This window comes from Bubalus bubalis, chromosome 7, assembly GCF_019923935.1.
Source record: "Bubalus bubalis isolate 160015118507 breed Murrah chromosome 7, NDDB_SH_1, whole genome shotgun sequence".
NCBI classification, from domain to species: domain Eukaryota; kingdom Metazoa; phylum Chordata; class Mammalia; order Artiodactyla; family Bovidae; genus Bubalus; species Bubalus bubalis.
This window is the reverse complement of record NC_059163.1, coordinates 75,829,813-75,854,322: the sequence shown is the minus strand read 5'-3', so window position 1 is coordinate 75,854,322 and position 24,510 is coordinate 75,829,813. Positions and strand designations below refer to the sequence as shown.

Genomic DNA, 24,510 nt, shown 5'->3' with positions numbered 1-24,510 from the left:
GATTATGGTATCACAGCAAATTGTCCTGGGTCGTGGCACACAGTTCATGCTCAAGAAATCTGCTGAAATGATAAACAATAGAAGCACTGGAGACAGAAGACTTGGTTAAAGCCCACCTTTGCTTGCTGCAACCTTGGATAAATCACTTTAGCTCACTAATACTCAATTATCTAATTTTTAAAAAGATATTATCACCACTTACCTCTAGGATACATTGAAGAGCAAAATGATATGTTGTCAACCAAAGATTTTATAAGTTGGAAAAGGTTTATTAAAAATTATTATTTAATAAATAAAGTTCCTTGAGCTAAATATATACAATACTTATTGGGTAATTGCTATGGCTAGAAGCTTTATATGCATTATCTCATATAATTCCAGGGCTTCCCTGGTGGCTCAGATGGTAAAGAATCTGCCTGCAATGCGGGAGACCTGGTCTTAATCCCTGGGTTGGAAGACCCCCTGGAGGAAGGCATGGCAACCCACTCCAGTATTCTTGCCTGGAGAATCCGCATGGACAGAGGAGCCTGGGCTACAACCCGTGGGGTTACAAAGAGTCAGACACGACTGAGTGACTAAGTACACGTATAATTCTAACATATACAATACTCCTAGAAGGCTGATATCATTAATCCACTTAACAAATGAGAACAAATTTATAAAGTAATAAGTGGAACCAGGATTCAAATAAAAGCAATATCACTCAAAGGCTTGATTGTGACAACCAGACAAGAATGCCTCCTATTATTATACTATGAATTTACCTCTTTCTTCAAAGAAGAGGGTTTATCTTTCACAAGAGACAAATTATACCAGTTTATGATAATACACCAGGTGGTTTTCCCTCAAATAATGGAGGGAAATCCAACAGTTCAGGAATCTTCATCATCTTTGTGACCAATTGTTAAATAATCAACATGTGCCAGGCACCAGAATAAGCACTTTGCAGTTACCAGTTCTAAACTTCTTAATCCTCACTTTAACAAGGAAAGTAAGACTCAGGAAGAATAAATCAAACAATCTGCGTTCCTAGAACTTGAGGTACCACACCCCTCTATTATTGTCAACACTGTGCTCTTTAGTTTACCAGGTATAGTGATTGCTTCTGAGTCTGTGCTAAGAAGCACTATAAAAACATACATCCTTAAGAAGGCTCCTTCTTTGAGAGAGAGAGAGAGAAAGAGAGAGTGTGTGTGTGTGTGTGTGTGTGTGTGTGTGTGTGTGTGTGTGTGTGTTAGTATCTCAGTCATGTACGACTCTTTGTGACCCCATGGACTGTAGCCTGACAGGCTCTTCTGTCCATGGAATTCTCCAGGCAAGAATACTGGAGTGGGTTTCCACTCCATTCTCCAGGGCATCTTCCCAACCCAGGGATCAAACCCGGGTCTCCCACATTGCAGACAGATTCTTTACCGTCTGAGCTACCAGGGAAGTGCACATTCTTCAAGTATGTTACTTATATTATTGTGGAACATTCATGAGATACTCAGATAACCAGATGATCAAGTATATTTGTTCTGTTTTACTGCTGTAACAAATTACTCGAGACTCAGGGCATAAAACAAAACATAAGTATTATCTGACAGTTTGGTGGATCAGACATACAACACTGAACAAAAATCAAAGAGTTGGGAAGGCTAGATTCCTTTCTAGAGCCCCTAGGGAAGAACCCATTTGCCTTTCCAGCTATGAGAGGCCACCCCACATTTCTTGGCCAGTGGCCCCCTTCTTCCATCTTCAAAGCAATGAGTATGCAACTCTCTGACCCTTCTTCCTTGGTGACACGCCTCTCTGACCAGAGTCAGGAAAGGCACATTACCTCTTAGGACTCATGTACTAGACTGGATTCACTTGATTATCCTGGATAATCTCCCCCTATCAAAGTCCTTAATTTAATTGCATCTGAACATCTCTATCACTTTGTAAAGTAACAGTCACAGGTTCCATGGATTAAAACACGGATGTCTCTGGGGCTCCGTTGCACTGCCTACCACACAAAAGCAACATATTTACTAGGGGCATATTCCACCTAACCTCCTAAAGCTCCCCGGCTAAGTCACTTCAGTCGTGTCTGACTCTGTGCGACCCGAGACGGCAGCCCATCAGGCTCCACCGTCCCTGGGATTCTCCAGGCAAGGACACTGGAGTGGGTTGCCATTTCCTTCTCCAATGCATGAAAGTGAAAAGTGAAAGTGAAGTCGCTCAGTCGTGTCCGACTCTTAGCGACCCCACAGACTGCAGCCTACCAGGCTTCTCCGCCCATGAGATTTTCCAGGCAAGAGTACTGGAGTGGGGTGCCATCGCCTTCTCCGTAAAGCTCCCCAGCCACTCTCAAAGAGCAAAGACTGAATGGAACTACCAAAGCAGAGGAGAGGAGGAGGCCTAGGAGTTAGGTAGACAGCAGAAGTGGGAGCTCAGAAAGACCTGAACCACAAGCCTGGCCTCAGCAACATCATAACCATCCTAGGGCCAGGGTACCCCAATAATATTTCAAGAGAATATAATTGTAACTAGAGAATGAGATACACATTATCCAATTACTTTCAAACAGTTTTCATGTTTAAGATTTCACTCACATCAATTTGTTTCTAATACAGCAGATATATTAGTCTTCTATATAAATTTGGGAGATGCTATGAAGAGTAGGAAGAACAAAGGCACTGGAGTTGGATGCAAATGGACTTAAATCTGTCATCCACGTGCTCTGACACTTGCTGTGTGACCTAGAGCACACTGCTTAACCTTTCTGACCCTTGGTCCCCATATCTGTAGAATGGAGGTAATTCTACTTACAAAATATGGATATAAAGATCTAATGCAATTAGACATATACATGCTGAAACAAGGCCAAACACTTATTGGAGCAAAACAAACATGAAGCCCTTTCCAACCAGTCCACCTATGGAGGCTGCAAGTTTAATGAACATAGGAAGAATATGATCTTCACTTTTGGATCCTTCTTCTACTCACCCACTCAGCACCTGGAAGGATGCCTAGTCCACGGTAGACATCCTGTATATATTAGTTGAACCATAATGAATTATTCTTTTCCCCTTGGATCTTGTGACTAAACCTCTGGTTTGGATCAGTGATTAATTACAGAGTCAGGCTGGCCTAGCAAGACCTAATTTCTTGGAACACCCTTTGGAACCCTCCAGGATGGTTGGGCAACTTCACAAGTCTCATGCACAGACTGTGAAATTTAACAGTAGTCTTGCATAGAAGCCACAGTGCACCAGTAACATACAACATACATTAAATGGCAGAAAATAGCTCAATTCACCATATTCAGCATCAAAATATCTTTAATAAGAGTGCAAGTGACAATGAGATAAATGTTTTCCAGAATCCTTAACACTGAGTTAAATCACCAAATTCTCCAGAGCTGAAAAACAAGCCACCAATTCCACCCAGTGGTTTAGAAATACGTAAATTAGCAAAGAAGAATGTATGACAAAGTAACATTTCCAAAGTTAGTTGTTTTTCCTTAGTTCTCAGTTCAGTTCAGTTGCTCAGCTGTGTCCGACTCTTTGCGACCCCATGAATCACAGCACGCCAGGCCTCCCTGTCCATCACCATCTCCCGGAGTTCACTCAAACTCACATCCATCAAGTCGGTGATGCCATCCAGCCATCTCATCCTCTGTCATCCCCTTTTCCTCCTGCCCCCAATCCCTCCCAGCATCAGAGTCTTTTCCAATGAGTCAACTCTTCGCATGAGGGGGCCAAAGTACTGGAGTTTCAGCTTCAGCATCAGTCCTTAGTTCTGGTCATTTATAAATGCAAAATGGAGTGAGTGGAAAGTATGTGGCTCTTTGGAAAAATAGTAAATATTTGGGATTATCTTCTTCCCAGTTAGGGGCTTCCCTGGCGGCTCAGACAGTAAAGAATCTGCCTGCAATGTGGGAAACCTGGGTTCAATCTCTGGGTTGGGAAGATCCCCTGGAGGAGGGCATGGCAACCCACTCCAGTATTCTTGCCTAGAGAATCTCATGGACAGAAGAGCCAGGTGGGCTACAGTCCATGGGGTCACAGTCAGACACAACTGAGTGACTAACACTTTCACTTTTTTCACTTTTCTTCCCAATATAACTAAAGATTACAAATCTATTACCATGCTGCTCAAACCCTTATCCCCTCCCTAAGAAAATGTCAATCCCTCTGTTTCAGAGAAGAGAGTAACCTGTGGAGTAGGGAGTCCTCCCCAAACCTAAATTCTTGCCTGCTGTCTCAGAAAAGAGGCTCACCATCCCACACTCCTTACCAAGCCCCATCTCTCCACTGTCTGACTCATTTAGACAAGAGATATTTTGGCACTGGGGGTCCAAGTATGACAACATACCATCCCTGGCCCAGAACAACTCAGACACAGAAACACAGGAGACCAATATAGCAATAAAATATTCCACAAATAATAGCACTCAGGAAGAACGAACTACACCCATCAATGCAGCTAGATCTCCAAGACAAAATAACTGAAAAAATACGCCATTTGTATAAATTTTAAAGCATGCACATTTCTGCAGTTGAATGTCTGTGTTCCCTCTGGCCTCAAATTCATATGTTGAAAACCTAATGTGATGGTGGGCTTTCCTGGTGGCTCAGATGGTATAAAGAATCTGCCTGCAATGCAGGAGACCTGGGTTCGATTCCTGGGTTGGGAAGATTTCCCTGGAGAAGGGAATGGCTACCCACTCCAGTATTCTTGCCTGGAAAATTCCATGGACAGGGAAGCCTGGTGGGCTACAATCCATAGTGTCACAAAGAATTGGACACAACTGGGCAACTAATACTAACTAATGTGATAGTATTAGTAGGTGGGGTCTGGCAGAGGTGACTAGGTCGTGAGGATGGCACCCTCATAAATAGGATTAGTGGTCTTATGAGAGCCTCTTTCCATAAGAGTTTCCTAGCCCACTTCTCGGAGAAGGCAATGGCACCCCACTCCAGTACTCTTGCCTGGAAAATCCCATGGACGGAGGAACCTGGTAGGCTGCAGTCCATGGGGTCGCGAAGAGTCAAACAAGACTGAGAGACTTCACGTTCACTTTTCACTTTCCTGCATTGGAGAAGGAAATGGCAACCCACTCCAGTGTTCTTGCCTGGAGAATCCCAGGGACGGGGGAGTCTGGTGGGCTGCCGTCTATGGGGTCACACAGAGTCGGACACAACTGAAATGACTTAGCAGCAGCAGCAGCAGCAGCCCACATCTGCCATGTAAGGATACAGAAGAGTGCCCAGAAGAGTGCCCTCACAAGACCATTCTGGCACTCTGATCTCAGACTTGCAGTCTCCAGAACCATGAGCAACAAATGCTGTTTGTAAACTACCCAGCCTGTGGTCTTTTATTACAGTGACCTGAAAGGACTAAGGCTCCCCTGAAACATGACACATGGTTCATGCACACTTAAACATGCAGATGAAAGGATGTTGAAGTAAATTGGAAGGATGTAAACAATATTCAGTCATGGTTGTAACTGCAGGAAGGAGGGGACAGGAAAGAGAGCATGGAAGGTAACAAAATGGTTGTCAACATTATTGTTAACGTTTTATTGCTTTTCTGTAAAGAAGGCTGGAAGCAAATAATTTTGTAAAATTATTAACTATCAATTTAGGGTAGGAAAGCCTCAGGGGCTTATTAGTCTCTATACTTCTCTGTACGCCTATCAGTTCAGTCACTCAGTCATGTCCAACTCTTTGCAACCGCATGGACTGCAGCACTCCAGATAATTCAAACGTAAACAGACAACTGCATAGTAGCACAGAAGGTGTTCTATGCGGCACATACAAGGCACAATGGGGATATAGCAGAAGAAGGAATCTCTCTGGTGTTTTCAGGACACTGCTCTCCACTGCCAGGTCAATGCTTACACGCATGCCCGAATTTCTCCTGTTTAACCAAATGAATCTGTGAGCAGTTACTCCCTCAAGCAACTGCTCCATCTTCCCCCTTTCCTTCACAACTGAACTTCTTAGAAGAGTTGCCTACACTCGTTCTTCCTTTGTTTCCTCGCTCACACCCAAACCCACTGCAATCTGGCTTCTACCCCACTTAAATTGCTTCCACCTCCTAACTGCCAGATTCTTTCCGCTCTCATTTTACTTAACCATGCAAAGCACTTAAAGTAATTGACCAGGAACTGGAAAAGTTTCCTTCCCTTGGCAGTCACTGCTTCTGCCTCCCTTCATGGTCCATCACTGACTCAAGTGTGGGTGCCTCCTCCCCAGTACAGTCACTTAATTCTAGGTTGTTTCCTAGGATGCCAAGCTGAGCTCAGTTCTCTCCCTAAGTGATTTTCTCTGTTCTCGTGACTTTACCTGCAATCTGCTGGCTTCTACATGTGCATTTCTAGACCCTTCTGAGACCTATACACCTACCTTCAATTGTCGGATGGGTTTTTCCTATGTTTTCCACCTGTACCTCCACCCTCTAAGTCTCAAAGCTACCACATCCTCAAGAACTGTCACTGAAGGTTAAAGCTAAGAATGTGGACTTCTTGACTCCTACTTTTCTTGTCCTCATTCCAATGTTTAGTGACATATTGGTTACAGTTGCAATGCACCTCTTGAGCCTACCACCTCATCCCCACCTGTCACGCTACTTTAATTTAGATCTCTCACTCCACACACACTGCCCCACTTTTCCAACAGCCCCCTTGAATTCCCTGTAATTACCGCTATCATTTTTTAAACACAAATAAATGTCATTCCCTTGCTCAACATTCTTAAATACCTCCCACTGCCTGCAGATTTTCATTTAAACTCCCCAAGCATAAATGCAAGGGCTTGAAACAATCCACCACCATCCATTCTTCCAGCTTCACTCTGGGGTACATCTTCCCACACTGCCAATATTCAGGCCACCTGGACCTTCTAACCATTCCCCAGACGTGGCTTGAGTTTTCGTGCAAATCTGAGCCTTGGCACAGGCTGTTATAACTACACCGGAATCCCTTTCTCTCTCTTCCACTGGTTTTCGTGGCAGCTGATCCATTCAACAAATATTTCAGAGCCTACCATGGGCAGACCCTTTTCAAACTCATGGAATATCGAGTGAACAAAATAGCCCATCCCTACACTCTTGGGGTCTAAATTTCCTAAGACTGAATTGCAGTCAATAAATCTGAGGCATGGTTTGAAGATGTCTGCTTCAATTGTTAATAAGGCTTTCACAAAATCAGTGTTACATATGACCGTGGTGGCTTTTTCATGTCATCATAGCTCATCCTCTCCAACTAAATCTCATCTTCCACTCTAAGCCCATCAGCAGCAGGTTCACACATGCACCCATCCTATAGAATCTTTAAAATTTACGGCTCCTCCTTCTCTTGCTGGAAACGATCTCTTCCCATAAAGGCCTGCAGGAATCTTTCCTCTAAAGGGTTTGCAATTACATGTTGGAGTTGGGTAGACAATGTTGATTCAGGTTCCTCACAAATCAGCAGGCATCCGACCCACCCTGCATGAGTTCATGGAAGAGAAACAACAACAGATGAGCTCTTGGTGGTTAAGTCAGGAAATGCCCATATGGTAGTGCTGGTAACCTATACTGTATTTTTATTATTTTTTATATGTGTTTATTACATGTGTATCTCATGTAATCCTTGGATATTTGTAGACAGAGAGACTGAGTCTTCAGAATTGTAACATCCATCATGCATGAAACAGTGTAGAATTAAAAATGCAGAAAGAGTATACCAGAAACAAATGAGGACAAAACATAGTCTGAACAGTATAGTAAAGTGCTCAGCTGGGATGGAAAATGACTGCAACTGGCTTGAAGCACTGAGAGGAAGGGTGAACAGTTAATCACAGCAATGCAAGGTAGAACTACCTCTGTGACACTTGATATCTGTAAAAATGAACACATAAATATATGAGGAAGTTAACTACTGATAAAATGGCACTTTTCATTTTTTTTAGTTTTTTGCCACTCACTGTTTTGTCCAAGCCTATAAAGTCAAGTATATTAGACTTTTCTCTTTATACTACTGCTGCTGCTGCTGCTAAGTCGCTTCAGTCGTGTCCGACTGTGCAACCCCATAGACAGCAGCCCACCAGGCTTCCCATCCCTGGGATTCTCCAGGCAAGAACACTGGAGTGGGTTGCCATTTCCTCCTCCAATGCATGAAAGTGAAGAGTGAAAGTGAAGTCACTCTTTGTACTAGTCAAGAAAAAATAGAAATGCCTTCACAAGAGGCTACTAGGATCAAAACCTTTTGGATATGACATTACTCTTTCCAGCATGTTTATTATTATCCAAGAAAAGAAAGAAGTTCAGCTTTACTAATAATTAGTATGCATGTTTCTTGAAGTATATGTGTATAATATATAAGGAAATCTATAAAAAAGAAAGTATATCCTCAAAATTTTTTCACAGATAGGGGTATAAGATCAAAACACTTTGGAGACTGCTGACCTAGACACTAAATGGCTAGCAAAGAGTTTTAAATCACAGATCAAAATCAGATTTCAGAGGGTAAGCAAGGCAGAAGGGAAAGGTAAAAAGTAAAACAAATAAAAACAAGACAGAAAATAATTTCAGATGCCAGAAAGGCATAATCAACAGTCTGCTGGTTACTGGGATAACTGCCTTACACTTTTTGCTGAGTGTAGGGACCAAGGCCAGAAGATGTGATGTGGTTATTTTGCTCCCCTGCTTAAAACCTCTGATCATTTCTCATTCCTCTTATGATAAAGTTCAAATCCTTAATAAAACTCAACCATCCAGGCCTATCTGCCTCTTCAGTATTTATCATTAGTCTCCTTCTCTCTCTCAGACATTTTTAGTTCTTTAGGTATGTTCTCCATACTTGTCTTTAAGTATCACTCAGGTGTCAACTTACACTTTCTTTAAGAGTTATTTTCTGAGCCCTAAAACATATTCAGTTTTTCCCCATATGTTCCTATAGCATCCTTTGCTCATTGTTCTGAAACTCTCAACAGGCTGCTAATGCATTGCTGAAAGTCTCTCTTCTATGCTCGCCATCTGTGAAGCCAGAGAAGGTATCTGTATCTCCCAAGCACCCAGCACAATGTTTGATTTATAACACACTAAATAAATGTGTTGAATGGAGTGAAATTGAGTGTTATGTGTTCTGAGACTCAGGGAGAGAGGGACGGAAAAAATTTCTTTGAACTCCTGAAGAACTTGCTTATTGCATTTCATGGTGGCAGAACTACGAGGCTCACCTAATAGTTAAAACAATATCTGACTGTTTTTTTTGTCAGTACATTTAAATATACTCCATTATCCACTGGTCAACACGTATTTGAATGCCCCTGTGGGTCCTGGGAGTGTGCACAGTCTCTTTACTCTGGCTTGGTAGATAAGAAACAATTAATTAAAACTGTATTCATTAAGGAACAGTATTAAAGGGATTCATGACTTCTTCTGACAGAATGGAGGATGGCTGAAGTTCACAGCTTGCAGTAATGATATATATTCTCAAATGGTTAGTCTCAGCAAGACTGCCTGTGTCCAGTGTCCATAAGGGAGGGTGGGAGATGTGGTTGCAGGATCTAGCAGTCCAGGGAGGGAAGGGAGTGGAGTGATGGCAAATATGCAAGTAGAATGCTCTCTGAATCAAAATCATACCTTTGCATGGGATTCTAACATCCTTCCAAAGTTTGCCTGTGTTAACTTCCAATGCCCAGTCTGCCCCAGACCCTTCACTGACACTAGCTGCCCCACATCAGTCACTTCCATCAGTCCTTCAACTCAGGCTCAGGGAGACCCTGCCAGCTATTTTCATTCAAACTCTTTGGGCATGAATGGTTCTTTGCCCAACCTGCAAGACTGGGTATCCAGGCTCTTCCCATGCAGCATCATTTGAACTGGGCCCTGGCTTTGGATCTTTACCTTGCGTCTGATCTAGAAATCCACAGGGAACTTTGTCAGGTCACTTGTCCTTTAGCTCCATGTACCACCAACCCGGACAGTAAGCACTGTATTTGCTGAGCTGAGGCCACCCTCCCAGAACAATGTCAGGTCAGCCCAGAGTGCCACTCCTCATATGTCCCTGGCCTTGCCTATCCCATGCAGCCAGAATGCCTCGATTAAGACTGCCTTGGTCAACAGCCCTGTTCTTCCCCATCACTAGCCATGTGACTATGGGTGAACTACTTAACCCTTTTGAGCCTCAATTCATTTATCAACAAAAAGGATATTCAACACTCCCAAGTGTTCCCCTTAGCAAAGTATACCTCCAGCACCTCCAGTATAATGTTGGACTTAGTGCTTTTGGCCACACATACACACACACACACACACACATCTCTCTTCTGGATAATAGCTTCACATCACCACAAGCAAAGGTCTTCACTCAGACCCCTAAGTTGAGTATGGAGCCTGCTTATGTGCACATCCTTGACCCTGCTGCTCCTTGATCACCCAAGGCCCGCATTCAATCCATCACAAAGACCACCCATGAAGTCCCCCAAATCCGCCAATTCCTTTTCTTCCCCTCCAACGTCCCCCACAACTGGGCAGTCCTTCCAGAAGCCTGGACAATAGCAATGTCCCCCAGCCATCCTTTCCACCTGAACCCTTCCATCCTTCCGCCTTCCTTTACAGCAGGACAAGACAAGTCTTCTAAGGTCTTGCTTTTAGTATGCCTGTCTCAGAAATCTTGACTCCTTGCCCACTGGATATAATCCACCCCATGAGATTTTCCTCAATCTCATGTCTCAGCCTCAGCACTTCTCAGACCATGATCTACTCCAGCCAAATTGCTGGAGTTTGAACCCCACGAAGTCCACCATGTAACCCACAAAATGGTTCCTTGAAATCTCTTTAAACCTCCATGGTCATTCAAAGCCCAACTTCTCCACTGGGTCCTACCCAGCAGATCCCCCAAGATGGCCTCCTCATCCCTTCAGCCTTAGAAGTCAAGACTGACCCCTTGCAGAGACTAAGTGCCCCTTCCTCACAACCTCCTTCCTCCATAACTGCCCCTGTCTCCCAGATCCCAATCTCACCACTCTCCAGACTGCCTATCCTGAAGATCAAAGGACTTTTTATCAGGCCAAAATATCATAGAAATGATATGGTAAATCATATTTATCAGATCCTAAGTATCTATCAGGCACTGTGCTGAGCATCTGCTATATACACTGGTTCAGTTCATCCTCCATACAACCTGTCAAAATGGGTTCTCTTTATTGATTTACCATTCCATGTACATTTGAGTGCTTTTTAATAAGGAAAATAGTAAAAACTAAACAAATATACAAAAAAATATAGTATATACAAGTATTATTATAGTATACATAAATAACATTATAGTAGTATAGTATATATAGTTTTATCTTTGAGAGAATATAGGATAAAAGCTATGACAGAAAGTAAAGTAGGATCAGGGAATAGGGAGACACAGGTGAATTGTTATGTTAGATGATGTCATCAGAGAAGTAATATTTTAATGAGAACATGAAAAGGGGAGGAAGAAAAACAATGGAGTATATGGGGCAAGAATGCTCTAGGCACAGACAAAGAAGCTAAGCTACAGAGTGGCCACATGACTTCCTAAGGTAGCAGGCACAGTATTTGAAACCTAGGCCTGACCGCAAGTCTTATCCTTATATAATCTTCTTCATCCACCATGAATGTTCTGTAGCAATTCACTCTTAACAGGCTTTGGCTTTTTGAAACTCTTTCACTCCCATTAGTTGGCAGCCATGGGCCATCTATGTGCAGGACACTGACCTCCATAACATTCTCCTCTCCAATTTTTTCTCAACTGTAACATGGTTCCCCAGTTTTATATCCACTTCCCACCCTTATTCTTCATAGATCTAATCCTAAACTCTGTCCCCTACTCAATTTCATGTCTTCAGTTATCTTTATCTTTTTGCGACTGATTCCCAAGTTTGACTCTCCAGCTTAGTCTGATGGCCAGTTTCTTGCATTACTCTACACTCTATTCTCAATACCCATCACAATGCTTAATAAATTTGTGCATCTCTGATATCAATTAAACTTGAACTCCACATTTCCAACTGCCTTTGGGACAGTTTGACCCAGATCCTTTCCTAGCACATCAAAATCAGTATTTCTAAAAGTGAGCATGTTTTCTTCCCTCCATGTTACCATCCTCCAAAGCCTGTTGACTTCCTGTGTTCCCTGTTTCTCCATCATGGCACCATGAAGCACCCATCACCAGTCTCCCCATCTTTCTCTTTCCCAAGCATCCCACCCTCTCATCCCCACTGCCTTTACCATTGTGCAAATGTTTGTTTTCTCTGGCTTAGACTAAGGTAACAATCTCCTAATGACATCCTTGTCAACGATGCAGCCTAAACATCTATGCAAAATTAATGTTCTTTATTCTGTCACTCCTAAATTTAACTAGCTCCCCACTGTCTAGAGATTTACCTATAGCTCAAAAGGTAAAGAATCTGCATGCAAGGCAGGAGACCAGGGTTCGATCCCTGGGTTGGAAAGTTCCTTTGGAGAAGGGAATGGCAATCCACTCCAGTATTCTTGCCTGGAGAATTCCACGGACAGAGAAGCCTGGTGGGCTACAGTCTGTGGGGTCACAAAGAGCCGGACACGACTGAGTGACTAACACAGTCCAGTCCACTGTCTAGAGAATCCAATCTCACTCTTATGTACCAATAACTACTAGACTTCTACATTTTGACATCCTCAAAGACCTTAAAGGTTATAAACCCAAATTGATCTCATTGAATTTCAACTAAACCTCCTTCTGTACTTTTCATCTTGGTAAATATACACCATCCACCAGTTACGAAAACCAAAAATCTAGGCGTTGAACCAGGCTCCTCTTTCTCCCCCAACACCAATTACAGTTCAGTTCAGTCGCTCAGTCATGTCTGCCTCTTTGCGACCCCATGAATTGCAGCACATCAGGCCTCCCTGTCCATCACCAACTCCCGGAGTTCACCCAAACTCATGTGCATCGAGTCAGTGATGTCATCCAGCCATCTCATCCTCTGTCATCCCCTTCTCCTCCTGCCCCCAATCCCTCCCAGCATCAGAGTCTTTTCCAATGAGTCAACTCTTCGCATGAGGTGGCCAAATTACAACCCAGCATCAAATCTTGTTGGCCTCATCCTCTACATCATGTGTGCCTGCTACCTTCCACCACATCACTGATGCTTTTCTATGATCCCAGTGTGTCTCACTGCAATTGTACCCCTGCAGGTCTACTCTACTACTGTTTCGTTCCCTTTCTGTCCATTTGCCCCATCACTGTGGTTGTCTTCCCATATGCAAATGTGGTCATGTTCTGCCCTTGACTGAAACTGACCAGTAGGTCCCTGCTGCCTTCACATCCTGAAGCAGACTACTTCTCCAGCTCCCTATTTCCCTGTTCCCCTCTACCCTCACCTTCACTGCACTCAGGACTTCTCACCATCGCCTGATTATACCACCACATTCTCTCAGATTAAGCCTTAGAACCACAATGGTCCCTGCCTAACTGTACATTTTCCCACCTGTTGTATTTATCTAGCAGACTCATTCTCATCTGCCAGTCCCATCCAGTCGAGGGAGCCTGCTGTGATTCTATCCAGCCTGCATGAGGTAACTCACATATGCCTTTCCAAAGCATTCTGTGCTTGGTGCTATCCTAAGATTTTGCACACACCAACTACTATCGCCCATGTCTATCTCTTTAACTAGATTCAGGGTCTCCCATGGGATATATTTCATCTCTGTATTCTAGTACTTAGAACAATATTTGACAAATAGTAGAAGCTTAGTATGTTTTACAAAAGAATTAATTGGCTCACATTTGGAGAATCCCTCACTGATATATGGAGTATCAATATTATCTAGTCTACAGTTTAATGCTGTCTTTTTCCACATACGACTTGTTTTATATTTTAAGTGACTCTGTGAAACCAATATCACTTAGGAACAAACTATGTGATTATGGAAGGTCTACCCCATGCTCATTCAGCTTATATTTCACAGAAGACAAGGACTGCAGTTTCTGAGATCCTCCATCAAGGACATACCCCCAGGATCCTAGAAAAGCATTTAGCATGTGTCTTTGAAAATGAGATAAGCCAACATATTCTACCTAATCCATACACAATTGAGATCAAGTAGAATTCTGGGGTAGAGAAGGAAGATATGATTTAAAAGCTTAATTCCTAAACAACTAGCCTGCCTTTTTATTTTCTGAAATATTGACTTGCAGTGTCTCTCCTATAGTAGGTAATTGATCATTATGTTTCAAATGCATGACTGTTGAATAACAGACTCAAAACTATTTTGAAAACAACCAGAATACAGATTGCATTTAAAAGAGTTATAACTGTCACTGCTTGAGATCTGAAATTCAATTCTAATGATATTTATGAAAAGCCACAGTCTCACAACCAAGGGTCTGAGATAAATGTAACTGTGCTTTAAATTGCAATGTTCCTAACAAATTATTTCTACAGTTCAATCTTCCTAGTGTAGTGTTTGTAGATTCTACATTGTATTTATCCTGAGAGGTGAACAACAATCTTAAAATCTTAGGTTTTGTGGACACTAATTTTCATTCTGAATCCACATCTACAACTTTAATTGAACTAGAAGGGTTTATATAGATTAACTGCAAAGCTGGTACTTCAATCATGTCAGAAGGGTTAGTATTTACCACCTTTGAGATTTGTGGTTTAGGATGTGCTGCCTTTTTTAAAACTATCTTACAACACCTCCATCGAAAATGAGGCTTATTCTGTAAATCCATGGCAGGAGAATTCTCTCCCTCTACATCCCTACATACTGCTGTATTTTGCAGTTTCCACCTTCCTTTTTCCACATTTCCCAATGTCTGGTTCTGAACTTTCAATATTGTTTTATTCTTGTTTCCCAAGATTTCTCTCCCCACAACTTTCAAATTAATGTAATGCACCTGTGTTTCAGAGCCAGCACCAACTCTCAGAAATCACAACTTCGACAGGAAATGATGATGAAACCAGACCATGGGAGGAAAGCGAACAGGGAACAGATTGCAGCAATACCATGCAGCTCAGTAGGAAGCCTCAAATTAAAGGGAGTTGGGGGAAATAAATGATACAAAAGAGTATTGGAAGAATTCTTGGGAAAAAAAATTCTTGGAAAAGATTCAAGAAAGACTTGGTAGAACTTCATGTTCACAAGTGTTTGCAATATTAAATCACATATAATAACATTATGATAAATGATATTTATCACTATATATTATATATTACTATATCACCTATGATAAATGATAAATATCACTATAAAGTGATATTTAAAAATTAGAATGCTATTCTACTTAATTTTTTTAAATCTTACTAATTTGTAATGCCTTTACCTTTCAGTTCAGTTGCTCAGTCAGGTCCAACTCTTCGAGACCCCATGAATCACAGCATGCCAGGCCTCCCTGTCCATCACCAACTCCCAGAGTTCACTGCGACTCACGTCCATCGAGTCAGTGATGCCATCCAGCCATCTCATCCTCTGTCGTCCCCTTCTCCTCCTGCCCCCAATCCCTCACAGCATCAGAGTCTTTTCCAATGAGTCAACTCTTCGCATGAGGTGGCCAAAGTACTGGAGTTTCAGCTTTAGCATCATTCCTTCCAAAGAAACCCCAGGGCTGATCTCCTTCAGCACCAGAATATTATTTAAACTGGCAAGTAGAAAGCTAGGCATTTTCGATTCCTTTCTGACTACCTTTAAACAGAAGTTATCACTCATTTTGTATTCTCCAGGCTTCAAAATTATGTTTGCCTTATTTTAAAAAGGTGCACTTCCTAACAGACTCCCAGCATCATAGGTTTTAAAAATCTTTCAAATAGCTTAGATAACGTCACAATGTATTTAACTGGTGGACACATAAACCCATGTTACAGAAAAGAACACAGTGGGGAAAGTCAGGCAATGGAAAAAATATAGAATTTTGAGCTCAATTCTTTGACAGCTTTATTTTGTAAGCTCCCAAAGAGAGAAAGATCAAGTTCAATATCACTGTTCACCTTCACTGCATCCACTTGGAAAGGAATGGCACTTATATCCACTGGAAGTAATCTTGCTTTCAGAATCCATCTCACTTCATCTTTACCTCTGTTATGGCAATAAATATTTTAAAATACACGTGTTTAGTTATTTATTTCTCCCCTACTCAGCTCTAAATACTTGGTGCATACTCAGCAAATATCTCTTGAATAAATGGTAAGGTTTCTAAAGGCAGACTCCACTTCTCATTCATGCCAGCACTATGTAGTTTCTTGGTAAATATATATTTTTACTGGTTAATCTCATTTCTTCATTACAGAATCCATCCCTATAACCTAAAAGTAATATAATTGCCACCATCTTATAGGTGAAGAATGAGGAACAGAAATGTTATAGTCAGAGGCTATTTTGTATCCCCCACTTCTCTGAATTAAATAAGATTTCTCTAAATTAAACTTGTTTTGGGGACTGGATTTGATGGGGTTATTTTAGAAATGTCTGTTGCTTACTTCTATATTATTTGGGTTTTTCCAAACTCCTTGCAAACACAACAAGAAAACCAGAGGATCTGTTTCCACAGTAATGGGGTGGATTGGAGTATAAGAGGGCATCTCCACCTTTAGGCTTTAACCACAACGTAAGATGCTTTTATTCATTTAACATCACTGGAGCACTTACCATATACAAAACATGGATAAAAGGTAAGAGCTAAACCAATTTTTTGTAAGTAGTTTTGTGTGCTATTCTAATGAAAAATTGAAGTATGAAAAGTTACAATCCAAAAGAAAGCCCCTGGCAGGATATCCATGCTGAAATGGAGATCAGTTTAATAGTTACATGTGCTATTTTCAATCAAGTTTATTATGAAGCTCAAAGACTTTTGGAAGTCATGTCTTCCCTGGTCAAAAAAAAAAATATTTGGGGACATTATTGGGAACACCTTACTATCTGTAACACAGTGTGTAGGTACTATTATAGTGAAGACATGGGCGGGGGCAGCATGCATAGTCATGAGCTTGCAGCACTTACTCCATCAGTCAAATCTGATTTTGATTCCTATTTGTGAGCAGATAATGTCATTTCTTAAATAAACTGCTTCACTCAAAAGATTCTTCAAATATTAAGAAGTGTTGACATGTGGAGATGAAGTCTATTTCTTCTCCAAAACCCTTTTAAAGTAAAGACTTATTAAAAAAAAAAAAATTGCCAGTTCGAATTCCCTCAAGACTTTTATTCACTATTCATGAGCAGATGCTACTGAGTATGTGGGGGGGGGGGGGGGGACACTTCCGTAACTAAGTCAATCCTGATCTCAGGTAACCAAGACGTTATGCACTGTTATTGTAAAATGGGCTGAATAGTTATTTTTACCTAAATTTAAATAATTGGGGTAGAAGATGTAGGAGAGAGACGTTTCTAAAACATCAATAATACATCTACAGGGACAACCTATTTCGAATGGGAGAACCATTAGACCACACAGGCTCTGTTCATTTGGGAAGAAAATTAGCCTTTAACATGTTGGCATGAAGGCCAAGTGCTCAATATGGCAAATTTTATATTTATATCCATATTCAAATAATTCATTAGAGTGTCAGAGTGAATGGAGAACTTACATGTTTAAACATTGAGTCTTTATTTTTTCAGGCTTTCTAATACTAAGGACATTATGTATGTGTACAGAACAGTCTATAGTGAAGAAACTGGGCGAGAAGGCAGACAGCCCAAGTGGTGAGAGTTAAAGAGTTGAACTTCATCTCATCTCAGCCCTGCCATGGTTTCCATGCCCTTTCAATTCCCTTTCAACTCCCTTTCAACACGTGATTCTGTGAAGTCTGATACTAAAGAAAACACACCTAAGGAAATGGATATGTAAATGTTGAAAGATATCAGGTTTTTTTTATAATTTTTCCATTCCTTTCCACAGTCACTGATATAATAAAGGGGTTTATCATCTGATGAAGATAATAATGGTAGACAGGGTTGGGGAGGGGTCAGGATCAGGGTTGGAAAATGTTATGAAGGGCTATTCTCTGTAACACTAACTCAGACCAGTACTGATAATCACACTCATGATTCAGGAGTCCTTAGCTCATCTTTCCACTCTTTTATTGGAAAGGGAACCAAGAGAGGTGATCATCACTCACTGAAGGGCCCCTGAACCACCAATCCCCTGGGGGTGACAGGTCTGGAAGGTATTAAGGATGACAGAGGGTCATAGCGACAGTATCCAAAGATGACACTGCCTATTGCTCTAAACACACAGAAAACACTGGTTACTTATTAAGCTTTTCTTCAAAAATGATGCAAACTCTCATAGCCACACATTACAGATACAAGAACATGCACACATGCGCAGTTTAGAGGAGCAGTATCTTGCTGTCACATTATTCATAGACCTAGCCCACCAAACAGAAAAGACAGAACCAAAAAAAACAGTGTTACTTCCAGTAGATGCCTTAACAAGCAATCAAACATGAACTGTAATTTTGGGTCTCTGGTAGGTCTACCACTGAGCAGTGTGGTTTAAATTCCATAACAATGTTTAAAGCACCTACTATTTTGTGAAGCACTGTGCCAGTCATTAGCAGAGGTATGAAAATTAGCAATTCATGTACAGTACTCAGCATCAAGGTGTTATAACTTAAGACTGCACACCAAAGAAATATATATAGCTTCTTCTGCTTTGTCATTCAGATGTAAGTCAAAGGAGAATGATTGATGAAAATTTAAAGCATAATTCTTTGGGGAGGGGCCGGGGGAAATCAGTAAGGCTACACTGAGAAAGACACTGCATTCAAGATGAGTGTCTCAGAGGATGGATTCAATGTTGAACATTCAACAGTGTTCAAGTGGGTCATGCTGGGGTATAAAGTTCATCCTAAGCAGTAGGTAGAATATGAGATGTGTGGGGACTCAGGAACAATTCAGTTTAGCAGGTCAAGGTGTAGCCTTAAAAGAGTCATGAAAGAAATGTTGGGATAGAGGACTGTCACCACGCTGTGGAAGCCTTGACTATCAAGCTAAGAAGATGGTATTTTTAGTGCTGTAAGTAATGGCAAGGTTTTGCACAAGAGAATGATCTGACTCAAATCAGGTTTTAATAAAGGTATTTGGTTGTGTGTGAGGAGTAGCACGTAGTGCAAATAGAAGACAACCATGATGGTCTGGGAAATAAGACTATAACGTTAAGCAATGCAGTGGGAGCTGGAGGAGGAGATAGACATAAAAGCTAGAAGAGAATCAATAAGGCTTGGTGACGGATTCCACATAGAAAGAGAGGAAATCAAGTGGAAAGGACCATAGAGAAAGAATCACTTTTGCTTTACTTTTTAACTGTGTGCCTCAAAAAATGATGTCACCATCATGAAAACTTGGATGATAAATTGTTCTTAGAAGAAAGTATATGTCTTTTCTGACATACTGACTTCAAGGTGCTGGTAAAACTTGTTGATGGGTCTGACCAATAGGGCACCCAAATGTCCATCTGGTAATGTGGAAAGGGATTGAGCCAGAGTTACAGACTAACAAGTCGTCTGTATCCAGATAAAATGTGTCAAAGCCACAGTTTGATTAGAGAGAAATAAGAGAATGAAGACAGAACTCTGTGCAAAGTTGTACAGAATGGGCAAAGGAAGAAATAAAGATCAGAAAATGAGACCTGAGAGAAGTAGGAAGAGACAGAATAATGCAATGTCACAAAATACGAGGGGAATTCATTCATTCAATAAATATGTTATTGAGCAAATACTGTATGCCAGGCTTGATGCCAGATGCTGCCAACAAGGTAGTAGGCACAACACAACAGCTCTGCTCCCAGGGTTAACAGTCTTCCAAGGAGTGTAGATAAATAGCATGAAGCATGGCAGTGAGTTCAGAAAAATGTGAATGGAGAAAAGCACACTAGGACCTTTAACCAAATGAACAGTTTTGAAAAAGAAGTAGGTGATTTAATGCCCAATAGTGAATAAACCTATAGTGACAGATCAAGTTATATAACTTTAAAATATTTTTAATTAATTTATTTTAATTGGAGGCTAATTACAATATTGTGGTGGTTTCTGCTATACATTGACATGAATCAGTCATGGGTGTACATGTGTCCCCCATCCCAAAACCCCTTCCCACCTCCCTCCCCATCCCATCCCTCTGGTTGTCCCAGTGCATCAGCTTTGAGTGCCCTGTTTCAGTAAAGACCACTGAACGAATTAAAAACTCATTTTCCCTCTGTCCCTTCACCTCTCTCTCTCACACACACACTTTAATCTGCTTGAAAGTCCCTAAGAAAGGAGGCTATTAAGCAAGCACACTCTGCAATGAAATATTGAAAAGCAATATTATCCACATCTTCTAGAACACCAGTGAAGACAAGAAAAACAAATAAAAGGATGAAAAAAAGACTAAGAAGGACCATGCACTTCAATCCCAGAAATATATCAAAAGAGTCAACTACTAACCAGTCTATGATTCCATGGAAATTTTGCATACATGTTTTATACTGCATGAATCATTAATTTCCAAACTATCTATAGCCTTATTTGATGAAACTTTGCATAAGCATTGGCCAAAAAAAAAAAAAAAAAAGTGGAGCAAGCAGAAGAGGATTGTTGAATTTTAACATTTTACCATGTGATTTGCTTAGAACCTTCTTACATTCAACAACACAAAGAAGACAGAATAATGCCTTGTGCCATAAAAAGCTTTTTCAGGATTGAGAACAGACTTTTCTCTTAAACAGACTACTACCCTTGTGGAATTACTAATTTGGGTTTATCTTTAATAAACTCCCAACTTAGGCTGAGGCCATGATAACATCCATCTAACAATACAAAAATGAAGAGCAGTTTTCACTGTACTATTGTTGGTTGCCAAACTTAAGAACTTCCCAGGTGAAATGTGAAATTGAGTCCCACACACAGAGGGTAAGGAGAGACCAAAGAAAGAGGAGGACCACTCCAGACTGGTCAGTGGCAGGTTTAATAAACAAAGGACCTGAAATAACAAGGCTTGTCTTGAGTGAAGCAAGATGAGTAGATCTCCACACCTGCACTCCAGATTCTTAAAGGTTTATATAGAGGGTTTAACGAGGTTTAGTAATGAATACTATAGAATTCCATGGACAGAAGAGCCTGGCAGGCTACAGTCCATGGGGTCACAAAGAGTCAGACACGACTGAACAACTAACACTTTCACAGTCATGAATACCACCCAGGTGTCCTTAAGTTACTCTCTCAAGGCTGTGTCCTTGAAAATGGCTTGTGCTGTGCAAATAGTGGGCAGAACATACATCCCAAGGACAGGGGAGGCAGGTGACGGGCCTCTGATTGCCCAATTTGGGCCACATCCTCTCCATGACCTCCTCTAACTATGGAAACACCCATTTCGCTCCCCATGTTGAGCTGTAGATTACATCACGTAACAGTTGCCATCTCTGTGTTAGATGGAAGAAATTAAGGACACCAGTGAATAATGTTGTGGGTTTTTTTTCTCTGACCTTACTTCTGATTCTCTTTCAAATATACTGTTGAATAATCATCACCCTCTGCCTCTCCACCAGTAGTAGGATTATGTTTGATTTTGTACCAGGGAAGCAAATGACATGAAAAATTTGGTCTGGGCAAACTTTTGGTATAACGTAGAAACTGATGAGAGGGAGAATAGAAGTGAGCTCTATGATTCCTAACAAACCTTCTCCACTTATATGTGACCATTGACAAGCATCCATTTCCCATTTTCCACAGTATTATCAACTACCATGACTTAGAAATGGTGTTAATCAGTTAGCATAGTAAATACATCACTTGTTAAAAGGAGTAAGAAGTGAGTTAAGTAATTGTATCATAAAGTTTTAGCAGCTCACTCAACCTTGCTTCCATCTTTCCTGCATTTCCCTCTCTACTTTCACTTTAATGTAGTCTATGTTTCTCAATAAACTATTTTTCTGGCTCTAGAGTCCAGTCATAAAATACAGACACACAACACACACACACGCTTCTCCAATTCCTGATTTCCCTCTAACCCTAATCCATTTCTGTCTGATCCTCCAGTTAAATTTCATTTTAATCCTGATTACATCATTTTATAAACCTTCATCCGAGAGACATATATTCAAAAGAAGACCACCATGGTCATGTTAGAAGATGCAAATATCCCATTTATTTTAAAGGAAATAAGAGGTCAGGAGCTATTGTTTTGACATATCACTGACCAGGGGATTTTTGTATACAGAAACTAATGCCTGTGGCTGGCGATCTGTTGCATAAGCGAACACTAAAACACTCCAGTCAATAACCAGGTAACAAAAGACATTAATACATCTCTGGTCAAGAAGCCATTAAAAAGAACTGAAATTAGACTGGAAACCTTTAAAGATGACAGTCTTTTCTTGTCCCAGGATTAGTCAAGACTCAACACTTGAGCCCAAATCAAAGTATGAAAGTTTGCTGAAAATACAAAGACCTTTGCTGCAAAGACAGAGACCCTACGAAACAACTACATATCTGGGGATTATTCTCCAATTTAAACTTGAAACACTAAAAACAACAACAACAAAAAAGGGTGCTTCTTTTTTTTTCTTCTAAAGTTAACAATTAACTTTAAAAGTTTTTCTTCTTCTAAACAATTAACTCTAAAAACATGTGAATACAATTCAAGAAACAGATGTCAGATCAATTCAAGCCAGAAAATGCTTCCTTTTTGGTCTCACCTGAGAAAGATATAAATCAGGAGCTTTCTATTCTCCAAATGAACAATGAACACATGCTGATTCTAGAGATGGTACTGAAAGTCTTTTCTTTTTTAATACATCATACTCCTCAGATGTGATTTCATCTTTCTCATTTTATCCAACAAGTAGAGATTATGGCCACCTATGGCACTGTGAATAGATGAGGCGAGCTGATTCAATCCCCATCTGGCCAATTAAAGACTAGGCTCAGCCAAAAAGCTGCTATTGCTGACGAGCTGAACAATGCAAGCCACCCAGTTCCCCAGACTTCTGTTCCTACAACCATTTCTATCTCTGAGAATCTACAATTGCCTTGTGTATGAGTAAGTTCCCGAAAGGCTCCCTACCCTATTGAGTCGAAGGAACTGCAAAGACAGAGACCCTATGAAATCAACTATGCAGCCCTCTACAGTTACAACTCTCATTCTGAAAAATTCAATCTCTTCAAGATTATGAGCATTGGCCCTAAGATTTATCCTAGATATACTTAGTTTGCAATGAGTGGCAGCTATTGTCATGAGGGAAATGTGAACTATACATCATTATAAGTCATATTGGGGGCTCTAAAGGTGATAGGTTTTTTCCAGCCTACCAAGAGTATTTTCTCTAAGACTTTACATTCAAAAAAGACTAGGGTCCTCCCATTTACAATAACTTGAACTACTGGACGGAAAGGAAGAAAAGGAACATATCCGTATCTCAATGTCTATAAATTAGGGCAATGGACTCTAGTTGGTGACTCCATTTCCCTGGGTATAAACACCTAAAATGTGGACATGCCTCTTTCCTTGCAACTTTATAGCCCTGAAGTACAACTTTTTCATCCTGCAAATCCAAACCATGCTGTGGCCACGTGTGACCCCCTCATTTTATATAATCTGGGAAAGGTCCACTCTCGATTACTCTCAGGTTCCCCAAAATAACCTTCATTCGATTTACGGCTCCTCTAAAATTTGCACACATGTAAAGCCACCTAAAAACAAACCAATTCTACCCAGGGGGCTTTATTGGGGTGTGGTGAGGGGTAAGGGAGCTATGGTCCCATATTCTGCTATGACCTGTCCCTGCTTTCGCAGAATGCATGATACTCTGAAAGCCAAGCTCCTTGCACAGAGTGCCAAGTACCTTTCCAAGGCTATACTGTGTATAAATTATCTCCAAGTGTCACTGAGGACCATTTTCTCTGAATACACTAAACTAAAGCTGGCAATAAAATAAGACATACGGTCCTGCTGAAGAATCTGACCTGGGAAACATTCCGCCTGTGTATTACCAGGGGACGAAAATAGAGTTTTAATGAAGAAATGTTTGGGAGCATAAATGCACCGTGGAGGGAGAGGATCAATACTATTTCAGATCATCTATCCCCAGGTGTTAGGAGAAGGAAGTGTGAGGTCTGAAGTCATTTGGCAAATGCGTAAACAACATGGGAAATTTTCAGAGAAGGCAAAAGTAGGCACAGGATCGCAGGGGACCCTGACACTGGCGAGTTTCACACACACTTCAAACACCTCTTCTTTCCCGACCTGTACCTTGCATGCACCCCCTCTCCTCCGCACCCCCATTCCCGCCGCTGCCACCTCCCCTTCCCAGTCCCGCCCAGCGGACTATCTCACATGCAGCAAAGGCAACAAGCGTCCCCAGCCCAGGAAGGGGTCCCCGTCTGAGCTCGTGAGGGAAGCAGAGTGGAAGCGGGAGCCCGCTCCAACGTTTATTGCATCCTACCGCCTGTGGAGCTCGCCTCCTCCAGCTGAGCCGAGATGCTTTCCACCCTCCTCACGTTCATCTTTGGGGACGCAGGGTGCAGGAGCGGGACACGGGAGTCAACCGGCCCAGAGGCG

At 41.4% G+C, this 24,510-nt stretch overlaps 1 protein-coding gene across 2 annotated transcripts in view; it reads right to left on the bottom strand.

Annotated features, from left to right (window-relative positions):
- Positions 1–24,510, bottom strand: part of KCNIP4 (potassium voltage-gated channel interacting protein 4) — a 1,300,658-nt gene extending 1,276,148 nt beyond the window's left edge. The window contains exon 1 of one of the 2 annotated variants that reach the window (XM_025290631.3): positions 24,395–24,510. In XM_025290631.3, coding sequence (XP_025146416.1) covers positions 24,395–24,455 — 61 coding nt within the window. In that variant the 5' untranslated portion in view covers positions 24,456–24,510. The remainder of the gene's footprint in view (positions 1–24,394) is intronic. The other variant, XM_006063269.4, reaches the window with a different exon arrangement.